The sequence below is a fragment of the Danio rerio genome, chromosome 21 (assembly GCF_049306965.1).
Source record: "Danio rerio strain Tuebingen ecotype United States chromosome 21, GRCz12tu, whole genome shotgun sequence".
In the NCBI taxonomy this organism is placed as follows: Eukaryota; Metazoa; Chordata; class Actinopteri; order Cypriniformes; family Danionidae; genus Danio; species Danio rerio.
Window position 1 is genome coordinate 14,590,001 of NC_133196.1, and position 16,914 is coordinate 14,606,914.

The 16,914-nt window shown below is 37.0% G+C and overlaps 4 protein-coding genes across 56 annotated transcripts in view; 2 read left to right on the forward strand and 2 right to left on the reverse strand.

The window, feature by feature from the left end:
* Positions 1–1,625, forward strand: part of sptan1 (spectrin alpha, non-erythrocytic 1) — a 67,593-nt gene extending 65,968 nt beyond the window's left edge. For all 50 annotated transcript variants that reach the window (NM_001098488.1, XM_021468824.2, XM_073934536.1 and 47 more), the window contains 4 exon segments: positions 387–440; positions 523–669; positions 934–1,081; positions 1,162–1,625. In NM_001098488.1, coding sequence (NP_001091958.1) covers positions 387–440; positions 523–669; positions 934–1,081; positions 1,162–1,287 — 475 coding nt within the window. In that variant the 3' untranslated portion in view covers positions 1,288–1,625.
* The window catches only part of dync2i2 (dynein 2 intermediate chain 2), a 9,400-nt gene extending 278 nt beyond the window's left edge, over positions 1–9,122 (reverse strand). The window contains exons 1-10 of one of the 2 annotated variants that reach the window (XM_073935039.1): positions 8,710–9,122; positions 8,378–8,629; positions 8,192–8,301; positions 7,959–8,116; positions 6,599–6,708; positions 6,350–6,517; positions 3,334–3,566; positions 3,099–3,256; positions 1,674–1,937; positions 1–710 (exon numbers count right to left, since the gene is read on the reverse strand). The exon at positions 1–710 is cut by the window's left edge and continues 278 nt beyond it. In XM_073935039.1, the coding sequence (XP_073791140.1) occupies positions 1,699–1,937; positions 3,099–3,256; positions 3,334–3,566; positions 6,350–6,517; positions 6,599–6,708; positions 7,959–8,116; positions 8,192–8,301; positions 8,378–8,629; positions 8,710–8,787 (1,506 nt within the window). In that variant the 5' untranslated portion in view covers positions 8,788–9,122 and the 3' untranslated portion in view covers positions 1–710; positions 1,674–1,698. 2 annotated transcript variants of the gene reach the window in all.
* specc1lb (sperm antigen with calponin homology and coiled-coil domains 1-like b) overlaps positions 8,445–16,914 on the forward strand; it is a 63,046-nt gene continuing 54,576 nt past the window's right edge. For both annotated transcript variants that reach the window (XM_068216012.2, XM_073935070.1), the window contains exon 1: positions 8,445–8,689. The gene's annotated coding sequence lies outside the window, so the exon portion shown is untranslated. The remainder of the gene's footprint in view (positions 8,690–16,914) is intronic.
* On the reverse strand, positions 10,090–14,645 carry setb (SET nuclear proto-oncogene b). 2 transcript variants are annotated; one of them, XM_005161091.6, is made up of 8 exons: positions 14,357–14,618; positions 13,402–13,459; positions 12,595–12,737; positions 12,386–12,489; positions 12,176–12,289; positions 11,919–12,089; positions 11,695–11,833; positions 10,090–11,602 (listed from the first exon to the last, which is right to left on the reverse strand). In XM_005161091.6, exons 1-8 carry the CDS (start codon positions 14,427–14,429, stop codon positions 11,598–11,600), a joined length of 807 nt encoding a protein of 268 aa, XP_005161148.1. In that variant the 5' UTR covers positions 14,430–14,618; the 3' UTR covers positions 10,090–11,597.

A 16,914-nucleotide genomic window follows, 5' to 3' on the forward strand; every position in this document is an offset into this window, starting at 1 on the left:
GACCAATCACTGTCTTTTTTTAAGAGTCTAATAATCTTTTATTCCCGCCCCTTTTCGCAGCGGCGAAAAAAAAGTCTAGTGTGACCACAGCTTTAGTCTAAATCAGCTCTTTAATTTTGTTCAAAATGGCCGATTCATTTTTAACTGTCATTGAGAATGAATCGTCACACTCAATTAATTAAACCGATTTATTCAGTAATAATGCAGTGTTGCTCTAGGATGCTACTTTCATAAATATACACATCGTTAAAACCACATAATATAAATATAATTCACATTTATTTGTTATTTAATATTTTAACTATATTAACCCTTACCCTGATTTCATAACATATTCAACTGGATTAATTCACATTGACTGACTAGTTCTTGTTTCTATCTTCTAGAAACACTACAGGTGTAACAGAAGAGGCCCTGAAGGAGTTCAGCATGATGTTCAAGTAAGCAGCCCACTTATTATTTCACAATACACTGCTCAACTGAAAGTGCTAACTGAAAACGTGATGCGAATGTTTGCTTCAGGCACTTCGACAAAGAAAAATCTGGCCGTCTGAATCACCAGGAGTTCAAGTCTTGTCTGCGGTCTCTGGGTTACGACCTTCCCATGGTGGAAGAAGGAGAACCAGACCCAGAGTTTGAGTCCATCCTGGATATAGTGGATCCAAACAGGTGAGAAACATCATCTAAGGCAGCTTTCCCCATCTTTGTTCCTAAAGACACACCAACATACATGGATGTCTCCCTCATCTGACCCATTCATTTCAGGTTTCAAGTTTCTTCTAATGTTCTGTGAGTTAATTTGTTTGATAGGAAAGAGGTTGAAAATGTGTACTGTTGGTGTGCCCAACAGAGTTGGTAAACACTAACCTAAAGGATGAGCAAAATATTCAGTTTTATCTGTTGATAAGCTAACACCAATTTTGCTGGTTGCAGGGATGGAAACGTGTCCTTGCAGGAGTACATGGCTTTCATGATCAGCCGAGAAACGGAGAACGTCAAGTCAAGCGAGGAGATCGAGAGCGCTTTCCGTGCTCTGAGCGCAGAAAACAAACCCTACGTCACCAAGGAAGAACTCTACCAGGTACAAACCCAAGCCATTAATAGCTTGATCTCGTTTTAATGTTTGGTGTTGATCTTTGACGATGGTCATTGTGTTTGTAGAACCTGACAAAGGAACAAGCCGACTACTGCATTTCCCATATGAAGCCCTACCTAGACAGCAAGGGCCGCGAAATCCCATCAGCTTTCGACTTTGTGGAATTCACCCGCTCGCTCTTCGTCAACTGATTACCCGCCCCCTGCCTGCCAGTGACCAATCGGGACGCGTTTCCCCACCCCTCACAAGAACACACAGCCAAACTGCATGGATCTGAATTGAGAATTCTCTATAGCACCCAGTATAGCAATATCTGTATCTTGCTATCACTCTTAACCCCTGCGTATTTATCTGACACTTCCTCATGCTTCACTGACAATAGTGTAGTGGATCTGTCTGCATTTTATTGTGGTTGTTTTAGCTGTTAAGTGCTTTGCTTTGTTTAACAATCCTATAGAGAGGATATGCTGTAACATCGCTCACGAGACTGCAGTGTGCTTCAATAAACGCTACTGGTTATAACTGGAAAGAGTTGTTGGAGTTTTTATTTAACAGTGCAGATGCACAACTCTCAAACCTGATATTTTCAGTTCTCTTATGACTCAGTCTGCCACCTCGTTGGCCAGTTGCTCCAGCATTGCCGTCTCCTTGGCTCCTTGCTCCGTTAACTCCGCACTGAGCTGCCAGATGTTGACGCTGCCATCTGCATTGCCCACTGCCAGCAGATTTGTGTGTTTGGGGTTGAACTCCAGGCAATACGCCGGTTGACCTCCTGCATTCTGGTCAATCGTGGCCACTGGCCTCAAAGACCTCCGACCCAAATCAAACATTTGGACCAAACCTAACAGAGAAGAGGTAATGTTATTTTACATTTGACTCAAAAAAAGCCTGAATAGTATGACAAGTCACAGATTTTTGTCAGTTATTATAACCAAAAGAACACAAATGAAACTCTGGGTAGATAAAATGGTAAGTCATTAATAACCTATTGTGATTATTTTGTTGGACAGAAAAAAAAAAGATCTGAATTGGGTCAATAGCTGTTTCCATACAGTCATGCGAATTAAAGTTATGAGCAAAACTGGAACATCTCTTAAAACATTTGCGAATAAAGCTTAGTTTCCATCCAACAAGTTAAAGAAAACTAAATCTCCATTTCTTGATAAACTGGCACCAAATGACAAAAAGAAACATGGACCATAATATCGAACCAGTTTGTTGAGAGACTTTGCCTAAAAATCACAACTTTTTTGATAAGGTTGCTTTAATTTATTTGGTAAACCTGTTTCCAGTGTAGTTCATGCACATTATTATCTTGTGCATAAGAATTTACCAGCTATGATCCGAGGAAGGTCAAACCACAAATGAGCGGGAGGGCATTGGTTACCCATTGGTGCATGAGGACAATGATATAATCCCATCCATTCTAAGGCAACACACGGCTGTGTCCAAAATCACCCACTACTCGAGTAGGTGCTACATTTGAATTGACTACATGACCATTAGAAAAGTATGTTCTGTTTATGTTCATTATAAAAGAATATTCTGCTGTGAGACCCTGGGTCGAGTCAATCTTCAAGACAATGGTGTTTCTTTGTGGCAGTGCACTTTTTTTAGCAGGATTGCACTTGTTGTCACACTGCAAACATAGTTGAGGAACCTTGCTAAGAACATTATGAAGAGTTCAAGGTGTTGCCCTGGTCTCCAGATACTCTACATCTTCTCTAGCATCTGTGAGATATGCTGGATAAACCATTTCAATCCACAGCAGCTCCAGCAAACTACAAGACTTGAAGGATCTGCTGCGTTAATATCTTGGAGCCACAGGAAACCTTCAAGAGATTGCATCAGCGTGTTTATGCCATTTTAACCCAGGATGAGGGACCAAAAGCATAATAGGTGAGTGGTCATAATGATTTGGCTTTTGTGTATTTCAGCAGTTCTAATCAGTATTACTAATAAGTTTTCCCAAAAACGTATTCTTAAAATGGCAACATCTCACCTTGTCCTGTGACTGCAGCAAAGACTAGAGGGCGCGTAGGTGACCATCTCACCCCAAACACATATGAATCAGACACCCGTAGAGCCAGCAGAGGGCAAGGCTGCAGAACACTGTGTAGGTGAGCCAAACCATCTGTCCCGACACTTACAAACAGATTCCTGATGACAAACACTGGATGTTAAAGTGATCGCCAAAGAGTTTTACAGAATATATTTTCTAAATACCCATCGCTCACCTATGGAATGGTGAAAAGTGGACTGAGTGTATAGGGCCCCCTCGTGGTGAGAAAGAAAACTGCATTGGGGCCCGCAATATCACACTTTCGCCATCAGATGGCACTGCGGCAGCTGTCTCGCTGCTGAAGGAGCATTTGAGCACAAGACCTCCTTCTGAGCCCACCAAAAATGTGTCCAAATCCCAAGGGGAAAGTGCAACAGCCGTCACTCCAATAGTCAAGCTCCCTCGGGTCTTCAGGAAGAGAATTGTAATATTAGGGTGAAATGCAAATAAATCTGAGTATCTGTATTTGTTGAAAAAAAAAGGTTGCATTGTGAGATGAACTTATAGGAAATGTGTGATTTCAGTGTCTATCAGGGTCACGGCACCATATTTTTTTGAAAATTTCTGAACCTAAACTAGGAGAATTGTTATAAGCAGAATTCTTTATTGAGAATGTGTTGGTTGTTCTGCAGTAAACGGGCATCTCTTTAAAGAAGTGAAGGAATAGTCTACATGAGGTTAATTTGAGCAAATTTGTCCTATCTAATATTTATGTGTTATGGAGAACAGAGTTTATACAGAGAACTGACATGACAAGGTCTTGTATAGACTCTGAGGTTTCACCTGCCCTGAATGGCCTGAAACTGCCCTCACCCAGTTATTTATGGAGACAAATGCACAGTACGACTGTGCCCTTAGCATTTGTATTACTTTGGAATCTGCCAATGCAGGAAGGCAAAAGATTTATTGTCTCTCACACCTGGGCTGCTAGAGTTTTGAATGAAATTATATTTTTAAAAAGGCAAAGAATACTTTTCAGTGTTTTTGAATATTATTATTTTTTAATATTATTACCAAATTAATATTATTGTTCATTTGAAACTAGATAATATAGATTATATTTTCACAGACTGATGCATAAAAGTTACTCAAAAGCATTTTTTCTTTTTAATTTACCTAGATCACAATATATTGTAATGCAACACAAATCAAACTATTTATATTGTGGATATTTACATTATGTATTGTGTACAGTTGACTGGTAACTGACCATTACCAGTTTGTGAATATTAATGGACAGCCTTCACAAGTCAGCCCAGTAAAGTATGGGGTGCCTCAAGGATCTGTTTTAGGCCCTTTGCTGTTTACAATTTACATGCTACCTCTGGGAGACATTATTAGAAGATATGGGATCAGCTTTCACTGCTATGCAGATGATACTCAATGATATATTTCAACTAAACCTGATGAGATGTCTGAACTGTCTAAGCTAACTGAGTGTATTAAAGATGTTAAAGACTAGATGACCAACAATTTTCTTCTCTTAAACTCAGACAAAACAGAATTATTACTTATTGGGCCTAAATCCTGTACACACCAGATCTCGCAACTCGGTCTACAATTAGAGGGATAAAAAGTTAGTGTTAGCTCTACTATAAAAGATCTGGGTGTCATATTAGACAGCAATTTAACTTTTGACAATCATATATCTCATGTCACAAAATTGCTTTCTTTCATCTGAGAATTTTCGCTAAGTTACGAGGTATACTATTCATCTCAGATGCAGAAAAGCTAGTTCATGCTTTTATGACTTCCAGGCTGGATTACTGCAACGCTCTATTTGTTGGCTGCCCAGCATTCTCTATTAACAAACTTCAGTTAGTACAAAATGCAGCTGCAAGAGTTCTTACCAGGTCTAGAAAATATAATCATATCACCCCAATTTTATTCTCCTTACTCTGGCTGCCTGTTAAGTTTCGTATTAAATTTAAAATATTGCTTCTTGCATATAAAGCTTTAAATAATCTAGCTCCTTTTTATCTAGCCAACCTTCTGTCTCGCTCCAATCCAACTCCCTCTTTAAGATCTCAAAACTCAGGGCTCCTGGGAGTACCTAGAATAGCAAAGTCAAGTAAAGGAGGTCAAGCCTTTTCATTTATGGCTCCTAAACTCTGGAATAGCCTTCCTGATGACGTCCAAGGCTCAGACACACTCTCCCAATTTAAAACTAGATTAAAGACCTATCTGTTTAGTAAAGCATACACTCAGTGCATCACTTAACGGGTTTCAACACAGGTTACTGCATCTTGTTTATATACACTATGAACAGCAGCTACGCTAATTATTCTCTTTATTCTCCATTTCCACCTGGGGATACTCTTCCCGAGGCCCTCAGACTATGCAGAGTCACTTTATTGATCCAAGACCAGCGACGAGATAAATCCAAGGTTTCCATATCCTGGACCAGCCGTATCCTGAGCAGCTGCTGTGGTGGTCATGTGATTCTTGTGACGCTCCATGGACAGACGAGTCTTCGCTAAGGTCCAGCTTCCAGTCTCCGCCGCTGAGACTGCATCTCTGCACAAGACGTTTGGCCAGCAAAGAAATTGAAATGGTCGTGCCCAACTGAGTCTGGTTTATCTTAAGGTTTTTTTTTCTTCACTTTCACCAATTGGTAAAGTTTTTTTTCCCCTCTCTGCTGTCGCCACTAGCTTGCATAGTTTGGGATCGGTATAGCTACGCATAGATGGATTTCCTCTTCAGTGTTTAGGCCCTCAGTAGTGATTATTAAACCACACTGAACTGAGCTGAACTGAACTTAAAACACTAAATACCGAACTACACTGTTCCAATTTACTATGACCTTTTATGTGAAGCTGCTTTGACACAATCTACATTGTAAAAGCGCTATACAAATAAATGTGAATTGAATTGAAAATTAAATATGGGGTTTATGCTTTAATATTTTGATATCTATTAGAAATCTATTTATAAAACTCCGCCCTGATGTAATAACAAATTTAGAATCTTAAAAAAATAATATATAATTAAAAAAAAAAAGTACCATGCTGATAGTCTAGTAGTCAGTGGCCGACATATCAGGCACCCTGAGTTCAAGTCCAGATTCTCTTAGACTTTTCCCAATCCCATTACCCCTCTCTTCTCCAACTTTAAGTACCAATGTAAAATTTAACCTAATATTGTGCATATAAATTATGAATGTTATTCCACGACTATTTTATGACACTCACCTTGCTAGCTGCTCCACTTTGAGGCATTTGCTGTCGGACAAGAGCATATCCAGAGCTCAAGAGGAGTTTGGCTTCAGATCCGTCTATTGTCCACAACAGGACTCTTCCTCCTGAACCGGCACTGAGTACAGAAAACTCTCCTCTGCGAGCTCCTGGGACCCAGTTTATCTGTACATAAAGACAAACTCTGCATTAGTTGATGACGTATTTATCACATCACTGTCATAAACTATTTTACAGGTTTAGTACCTGATATACTGGTTCACGGTGGGTATCGGCAGACATGCCAGTCTGAGCCAAAATGAGGTCCTGTGAGCGACTTGTGTCCCAAACTACCACCTCACCACTGTACAAACCCCCTAATACCACAGTAAAGAGAACCGGAGGAAATTTAATTAGTTAATTTAATTAGCAAACAATATTTATTTGTGCCTAATTACTGAGGGAGTGGCTCATTTGAACAATCCATAATATGAGAGTACTGTAGGTTTAAAATAATAGGTTTTCTTAGGACTTTACTCTGCGTAAGCATGCTTAAAATATTTATATTTGTTAGAAAAAACATATATTTTTAAATTTAGATTTTTTTTACTTGTTTTTTTTCTTTTTAACCTTGACAGTTTGAGGTTTCCAAAAAGATAACCAAGGTTGTATTTACTTTAAAAATCAACAACTAATAATTACAATTTCAAAAAAGTTTTTTTTCTTTTATCATGTTTAAAGGGTTTATTTACCACTGTGGTTTGTCACTTACATCAATAGATTGCACATCACTACTATTGACTATCTTAAATGTTAAAAACAATTGTATTGTTTGCTTTTTGTATAATTGAACTACAGTGCTCAGCATAATTAAGTACACACAATTTTGAAAATGAATACTTTTATCCATTTCCCAGTGAATATAGGCAATGTATTTTGGTGCATTTAAACAAAACAGATTAAACAAAACAGATATATTTAATAAAATATCATTTTAGTCACCAAACATATTTAGAAAATGAAAAGTTAATACAATTAAAGTCAAGCAAAATATTGCAAAAATTAATTACAACATACAAAATTTCAACTTAATTTTTTTTTGCTTTTGCTTCTTGATTTTATCTCTTTTTTAAATATGGATTTAAAACTTTTCTGTAAAATATAAATTTAGGTCTACTAGTTTTTGGAGTGTTATCGTAGTTATTTTGTTAGATAAGCTCCAGGTTTGGCTTTAGTATTGACTAATGCATATCCACAAATATTGTACAGCTTCCTATTAAAAATACAAATTCAAAAGAGAGCTTTGTGAGGAATGGACTTGTATATGCTGAGCACTGTACGAAAAATTTAACAATGGCCAAAATGTGTGATTTTATGTAAAACTTTCTTCAGAAAAAATTTTCAGATTTGCTTTTCCCCCCTTCTATTTTGAAATGATCATAAAAAAGAAATAAATCATAAAATGATTGATTAACCATTTTTAAAAAGCAAATGCTAAGTCACAGTAAGATGTTTTCCAATTTTAGACTTTCAAATATTTTTTTTCCCTTAAAAGATTTTTTTTTTTTTAGACATAAGTTTGTGAGAGATGTTTTTTCTTTTCTTTAAAAGAAATGTGTGCCCATACCAGCTACAACAGACGGTCTCACAGGATGAAAGCACAAACACATGACCGGTGTGGCCACATCTATGATCACATCTGGCCGCTTTGGGTTTAGGTTCTGCCGGTCCACGTTCCATGTGCACACACAAGCCTTCTCATTGCTCCAATCGCCATCATCCACACTAATCCCAGAAATACAACATTTAACACAAACCCTTAAAAAATCTTGTACTTTTTAATATACAATAAACTGTTACCGGCCAAATCCACAGGCTATGACCGAACCAGTGCAGTTCCAGGACACACTAGTGACTTGCAGACTCTTTTCCTGAGCATCAACATGCTGAAGACGGTACATGCAGGATACCTGTGCAACAAATCACAACTGTGAATATCATGAAAGCAATTATTAATACTTTAGTTAAGCATATAAATGATCTCACAGACTCGTTTTGTTCCTCCCAGTTCACTTCAAACCCATCAAAAGCATGACTCTTGGAGTTTTTCACCAGTTCTCTGATAACCACATCTTCAGCTCTACGCATGAAGTCCAACAAACCAGGAAAGTCTGTTAGATCTCGGTCTAATGAGAGAGTTTGGCCGCTCTGGTCTTGTGTTTGGGTGCCGTTTTCTGACACATCTTTGGCTTGTGTTTCAGTCTCTGTTGTGTGAACTGGACGAGTTTGACAGCTTCTCTGGGAAAGAAATATCGCAAACACATCACACTAAAGGACTGATATTTCGTCAGCTTCAAGGTAAGCAAACGTCAACTTACTGATTCTTGTGTTTGCTGATGTGACTTTCTCCATGTCGATTCTGCACCAACTAAATCAAGCGTTTCGTCTGTAAACATGTTCAGGCTTTAACAGTAAGCGACATTAAACTATTTAATCTTTATATCGAATATAAAACGGCATTAGTCTTTGTTAACAAATCTAACATTAACGTTAAATGACTAACTACATCGTCAAAGTTAGCTAGGAGCTAGCGACTATTTTCATAAAGAAAAACAGTTTTTCTCCACATGGGTGAATTTTTATGTTCGTTAAATCAAAATATGCTTCTCCAATTTGTGAAACACTTATTAAAACAGTTGTATAGCTATTATTACAATATTGTATTGTGTTTGGTCATTAGAAACGCCGAGCACGGTCTTGTGTCATTGTCCTGGATGTGATATCCGTAACTGCGCTCCCATGGATACGGTGAGCCAATCGATGATCGGCTACCCGCTCTGCGTCACTAGTGTTTGCATCTTATTGGTCAACCTATTTTCAGCGGTCTCGCGTTGATATTACATAAAGGACCTTTTGTAGTGGGTTATTTTTTCGAAAAGGAAGCTTTAACGTTATTGATCGAGTGATAGGCACTGTCGCCTCACAGCAGGAAGGTTGCTGGGTCAGTTGGCATTTGTTTGGAGTTCGCATGTTCTCCCCATGTTCGCATGTTCTCCCCGTTTTCCGAGTGGTCTGGTTTCCCCCAACAGACCAAAAACATGCGCTATAGGTGAACTGAATAAACTAAATTGTCCGTAGTGTGAGTGAGTGCATATGTGTATACGTGTTTCCCAGTGTTGGGTTGCAGCTAGATGGACATCCGCTGTGTAAAACATATGCAGGATAAGTTGGTGGTTCATTCCGCTGTGGAGACCCAGGTTGAATAAAGGGATTGAGCTGTAGGAAAATCAATGAATAAACTTTTTAACAGACTGGTAAGTTAGGCAACAGAATGTTGAATGCTGACACTAACATGAGATTTTGCCTTAACACAAAATGTGACCCCTTCTTTGCCAATATTACTAATCACTGAACACTAAGATGTCGACTCTAAACTCGTGTAAGTATATACAATGCAACTAAAAATACACAGCTTTTTTTCTTTGCATAAGCATGTTTAAATGTTCTCAGTATGACTTCACATTTGCTTTTAATTTTTTAAAAATAAAAAGGGAAAAAAGCTAGTCTGAAATATTTTACTGAGAAAAATCATACATAAGATTACACATTTGACCATTACTATATTACTTTGTCTTGTCATTTTAGATAAATTATACAAAACAAAACCTATTCAAATATTTTAATGTTTATGATAGTGATAAGTAGTGATGTCATTACAGTTCATCATAAAAGGTGTATGTGAACGACAGACAAAACAATTTTATTAATATTTAATTAACGGTTTTAATAAAAACTAGTACAGAATGTTGACTTCGCCATGAAACCCCACATCTAATATATTCACATTTTCTTGACTGTCTTCATCAATATTACTGAACACAAAAATGTCAACTCTCTTATATACAAGTATAAAATGCAACTAAATATGTTTAGCCTTGCCACTTCTATAAAAATGTCTACAAAATGTTTACTGATTAAACTGATTTCCATTGTTTTCCACATACTTATCCAATTCACTTGGTATATTAAAATATTTACTGTAATCACACCAAGCAGAATCTATATAAATAAACAACTTCTACATGATGTGAATCAGTAACCACATTTATAGCAGAATGATGATTATAGCGTATTGATCAATCTGAGATGAACATTTCCCTGTAACTGTATTTGCATAAATAAGCATAACAGCATTATCTGGCTCTAGCTATATTTCTAAAGCTCTAATTTGAGGTGTAAGAACATAAGGTGAACATTAACCCAGCAGTCATAATTCAAATGTACTAGAATTCAACTCGTCTAAATTGCCAATAACAGTTACATAAAGCACAACCCTTTCTAAAGACAGACTGTGCTCTAAATGTACCGATTTGTTGATCTCCAGTAAAAAACAAAACAAAAGCAAGTGGAGAAAAGACAAGTTGTAGATGTCTTTAAGATTCTACAGGCTTTATTATCTCATTTAAATAATCCTTTAATTAGCCAAGCTCAAAATTACAAGAGGAAGTTTTTTTGTGTTTTGTTTTTATTAAAAATGTTTCAAACCTCATGGGTGTCTGTAAAACATTACAATGAAAATTCAATCAACATAAACCCAAATGTTGATGTGTCAAATGCCCACTCGCCCCACCCGAACCCATTGAACTGTCAACAATAATAACTGCCATACCCTGATATTGACCCCAAAACATTTACAAGAGGTGACAGGAGCTAGCTGGTGCTTTCCTTTTGTCCAATATATCACATAGGAAAAACAGTGTCAACTCTTTGGGGCCCACCTCTGCATTAAAGAAAATATACAAAACAAAAAGAAAAGAAAACAGTGGGAAGGTATGTACGCTATGATTAGATCACTGCACCATGGCTTATTACTTCAACTCACAACCATTCACAGAGAAAGAAAATCTTTATATACTTAATATATAAACTGCTATTTACTTCAGTTTAGTCTACAGAGGATGACGTGCAGATTGTTAATTTTGTCTTTGGAGATGGTTGTAATTAAAGATGAGACGCAAGAGGCTTCAGCAACGAGATGCCACTAGTTTTCCAATGCAGGTACTGAATGTCCAGGGAATTAACTGGGTTTTGACATGGTCAGGACAGGAGAGGCTTCAGTAGAACAGAAGATGGAGCACAAACAAAAATAAAAATAAAAAAAGAAAGCTTTTTTTTTTGCTCCCGTGGTTGGAGGATGACTTCAAAAAGGAAAGAACAGGTACACGTGTTGGAATAGGTCCTTAGTTGCCTTTAGTCATCCTCTCCATCATCCTGCAAAAAGAAAACATGTTAGATTTACACTTAAACTACAGTATCTGCAAATATCAGATTGAAGTCTAAGCTTGTATAAACTCTCACCTCACCATCTTCTCCCTCATCCTCCTCTTCATCTTCCTCTCCATCATCCTCATCCCCCTCTTCATCGATGTCCTCCAAACCTTCCTCCTCTTCCTCGTCGTCTTCCTCCTCACCTTCACCCTCCTCTTCATCCATATCAGGGACCTGAGCAGAATGGGAGCTCATTAAAACACAATCTGACTTGCATTTATGAAAGTGTAAATCAGTCTTAATCAATAATCATTCATACCAGGTAGTACTGCAGAGGGTTGGGCCAGATGTCATCTTTAATGACCTCTCCGAGTTCGTCAGCGCCTGCGTCGGAGTGATCGGTGAACCAGGTGAAGAAGCTCTCTGGCTCTTCATGTTGCCTTTTCTTCCCTGCCTTGTTCGGTGTCTGTCCAGTGCGCTTTGTCAGGTCCTGCATCAGAGAATTGATTAATAGAGAACCAACTTTATGAGCTAAAACGGTCTTCAATATAATAATAATAATAGTTGTTAACTCACTTTTCCAGCCTTCCATTTGATTTCAGTGGATTTTGAAGACGGGTCACCGCTCTCATTCAAATGGAACTCTTTTGAGAAAACTTTGTTTTCAAAGTAGGGATTTTCATCAAAGTACTGCAGAACACAATTATCGGTCAGTTGTTGTTTTATTATTTTTAAATGGTTTTATTGCGTTAGTATTACACTAGGCCTGATGAAAACCACACTTACAAAATCTATTCTGTAACCTGATTTGATGTCCTCAAACTCTGTGACCTCCACTCTGGTCAGGTAATGAAGCGCTTCTTCATCCTCCTCACCGAGCAAGGCTGAGACTATCAGTCAAAAACAACGTATAAGAACCCAGATATTACCATATTTAACCACACAAAAGATAAAATTATGCCCCAAGATTTAAAATGAGTTATATTCCCTCTCACCTTGTGGATGGTTGACGAATGTTGTGACCCAGAAGTTTGGAATTTTGGCTATGAGTTCTGATCTCTTCTGGAAGAATGGCTGACGTAGCTTATTGTACTTCTGCTCTACTTTTAAAATTTCCTCACTTGCCTGCTCATTCAATCTGTGAAAAGAAACAAACACCAAGATTAATACGCTTAATTTGACCCTTTTTGTCTTCAGATATATTTTATGACCTTTTCAACATTTAGGATAATAAATATGCATATAAAAATTCAACAAGCCGTTGTTGCAAAGCAGTGTGCCAAATTTACACTAAACATTTGTGACGACAATTTTATTAAGGCAGATGTGCAAAAAAATTTATTTGAATACATACTGTAATACCTCATTTGCCCAGCTAGCCTCTAGTGTTTTTACTTACATTTACACAAAAGACAGATGCTTGCATCTCAAGTAATTTGATACACTGATGGCATATTTCATATGAGTTCATTTTTCCTAACAACGCAAGCACCATTTGAATTTCAGGAAAACATACTATAGACTTTTCCCACACCATTTCTATTTAAAAGCAATTGTTTACAGTTTCAAAGATTACTCAACATTGCTGAGAAAAATAAAACAAAGGTAAACACCCTTTTTTAAATTATATACTTTGGATTTTTATTATAGGAACCTTTCATAACTAATGATATAGGTCTATAGTATATGATATGTTTATATGCAATTTTCATAATGTGACATTACACTGAACGCTGTGTGGGTTTATGAACAATGCAAAAGTGCACTTACAAACTATAGTTGAGCAGCACTGGCAAACTTACCTGTCAATTTCATTCTGTACTTCATCAATGTGTTCAATAGCCTCCTGTTGCTCTTTTTCTGAAACGCAATAAAACGGGGGAGAAAAATTACAATTGTGTCAAATGCACGTGCATTCCTCGTGTAAACTAAAACAAAAGATCGACTTTACAAGCTACACGCAAACAGCTCAATATAAATAAACAAAGTAAACACGATGTATAGACTAGAGGTGCACTTAGCGAAACAAAGCAACGCTATCTTTAGCCGATCTGGGTTAAACCCACAACGGAAAGGTAAAAGTGAAAGCGAGGTGTACCGCCGGGCGACCAGCTCAATCCGGTGCAGTTTCAGCAGCTGCTGCGCAAGGCCGCGAGGTTTAAACGGAGGAGGAGGCCACGCGCTGGGCCACATTTACCGTCCTCACAATGAAACAGACAATACGACCCTGCATTAGAAGTTATGTCGGAATAAAACGTGATTTAAAATCACTAAAACACGTCTACAGCTACTTGCGATACAGCGGCAGCGTGGTTTTCTGACACATGCGGGAACGGCGTGTGATGGCGCGGAGACACAATAACCAGTTAGCATATTAGCACAAAACAACATAACGCACAAATAACACGACTCGCTTTGGTTTTAAAAACACAGCCTTGGTCCCCTTACCAGATAAAACCCACCGGTAAACTATAATTTTTATTACCTACTAACGGCGCAAGAGCTCAATGTTCGTCGCGCGTGGCACAATGAAGCCGCCGCGCGAGGAAACATCATGGCCTCCGGTGCGCGCGACATCCTTTAGCTGAAATTCCCTCGCAAAAAACGACTTATATTGCATTGAATTAACATTAATTCAGGTCCAAATTAGGTTAAAATAATTATGTAATAAATACTTAATAGTGAAATTCATGCATTAAACGCATTTGGTTTAAGTTTCTGGAAATGGCGGTGCGCAGGAGGCCGCCATTACTTTACCCGAGGTCTCGTCCGCTCCGTCGTGATTCGAGTTCTGCTCCTTTCGGCTCACTTTCGCCGCCGAGGCCGACATTATTTCCCAACAGCCGAGGATTTGCTTTCTTACTCCTGAAACAAAAGCTCCAAAACGTCCTCCTCCGCTCAAGAAAAGCGAAAGAAGGGGAAATAAAGTTGGTTCGAGCTCAGTTTAGAAGTGCGAATATCACAACGTGTGTTGCGCTTCCCCTCCACACATACAACACACGCACACTCAATGAGAGATGCGTATCAGAGCGCGCGCCTCCTCTTTTCTGACACCCGCCGCTGCGCGCCCCCTCCGGCAGCAACGAGAACGCGCTTCAGGAGAAGAAAGAGACACGCCCCCTCTTTAGTTTTGGGCGATAATAACAATAAAACATTATAATAGTTTGGGGTTGACATGAAATCAATGATTTTGAATGAAAACCTCATCCTTAGCATGGCTGCATTTATTTGAAAAATCCAAAAATAAATAAACACAGCAGGAATAGTAATACTATGAATATGAATATGTTTATATTTGTTCATACCTGAACAGTTGAACTTCAGCATCACAAAATTGCAATAAACCTATTCAGATAAATTTTATTTATTCAAAAGAATCTAATGTTAATATAATTCCATAAAGTTCTGATAATTTTCAAATAAAAGTATTGCTATTTAGAGCATTCCTCTGTAAATGTTTGTTGGACAGATACCACGTTTTCTTATGTTGTGATTGAAAGTATTGATTTCTGTTTTGTCTAAAACAAATATAAACAAATTTTAGTTTTTTTAAATAAAATAATAAGAATTCAAATAAATATAAATTATAGAATAAAAATAAATACATAAAAATTATAAACCTTTTACCTCTTTTAGTCTTTTTTTTAGATCAGAAGAACTATAATCCATAAATCAAAAAAAAAGAAAACAATAAAATAGTTTTACTCAAAATATACATGACAAAAACAAAGAAACAGAGTAATATATTATCCTTTGGGTACTTTAATGTTCTAATGTTCCCCTTCGCATTTTATTAAGTGTCATTTTAAATGTCACCTGATGTGACTTCAACAAGGTCACAAAGTTCATTCATTAATTAACTGACCTCATTATGCTTACATGTTGCCTAATTCCAAGATCATTTTACATACAAAGCGCGTGGCTGTGCGCGTCTCCGAGCCGGTAACACATACGTCACCAACTACTTTTCGTGAAGACAGAAATCATAAAGGATACGGAAAATGTGTTTTTAAAGGTAAAAGTTTGTGTTTAAACAGACCTGTCTCTGACATATCAGGGATAAATACAAATATTTAGCATTTCGATTAGTAAAACGCAATAATGCAGAATATTTTACCAAGATCGCCATTGTCAGCCCTAGGTTAACTTTAATTTGTGCTTGAATGACTATTATAGTTTCTAAACTACAACTACACAAATAGATCATTTGTATTTTAATAGCAATACTAATAATACTAACGGAATAGACTTGCTGAAAGGTTTATTAAAGACTAAATAACATTAGTCTTGACATCTGGGTCATATAAATTTGAGAATGTCCTGCAATGTCTTGTTTTAGTCAGGGGCGGATTTAAATTTGGTGGCACCCAATAAATACTTAAAATAATATATTATATCTATATCAAAATATAATATTGTTTTCTCTCATATTTAGTAAAGTCGAAGGTCTAATAAATAAAAGTGCATCATAAGTATTATGTCTGTGCAAATTAGCAGTCAAATCAGATGAAGATTTAGTTTAAAAAAAAATCTATTTATTATTTTTAGTTGTTTTTTGTAGAAAAAGCCAGCAAAACAACAAAACAAACAAATGAATAAATAAATTAATTAACTAATACAAATTGTATTAAGACTTTTGGTTGCCTAGGGTCTCCAAATCACTAAGTCCGCCCCTGGTTTTAGTAGTCCAGTATATATATATATATATATATATATATATATATATATATATATATATATATATATATATAATTTTTTTTCAACTACTTTACTAAAAAAGTTATTTTAACATTTTAAAACACACTATATAATCATTCGCATTTTTAGCCTGCAGGCCCAGGTGGGGTTCGAGTGGTTCGAGGTTCTCTCCTCACTGACAAAGGTCCAGAATTTGTGCCATACACAAGCTCATTTGTCCTATTATGGCTACTATGCCATAATAGATTGTAAAATTAACCATTAAAGAAGGCTTTAAGACCAAGCAGAATCCTCTTTTGTTGCTTTAGCGTGCCTGAGGTGCTGACCAGTTTGTGTTTGCCTAATAAATGACAATAGGCTAGTTGTTAACTAAAAACTTGAACAGCCTCCTTTTTAAATGATATATGGTGTTATAAAATTGTATTTGAAAAAATAAGTATTATTCTCATTTTTTTCTTCGAAATATGGAAATGTTTTAGTACAATAAAAAGTGTGCTTGATGACCATCAGACAAGCTAATCCAGCAAAAATAATGCTTAAAAAGTATTTAAACCTCCAAACTGAATAGAAAATGAGCCTAATGTCTGCAAAAAAGGTTAATATTTAATAAAAAAGAG

Coding starts and splice junctions, on each gene's coding strand:
- setb (XM_005161091.6), bottom strand. CDS start 14,429: ATGTCGGCCTCGGCGGCGAAAGTGAGCCGAAAGGAGCAGAACTCGAAT. Junction 12,290..12,385: donor CAGGTTACAGAATAGATTTT/GTAAGTGTGGTT, acceptor TGTGTTCTGCAG/TACTTTGATGAAAATCCCTA. Junction 12,090..12,175: donor TCAAATGGAAGGCTGGAAAA/GTGAGTTAACAA, acceptor TCTCTGATGCAG/GACCTGACAAAGCGCACTGG.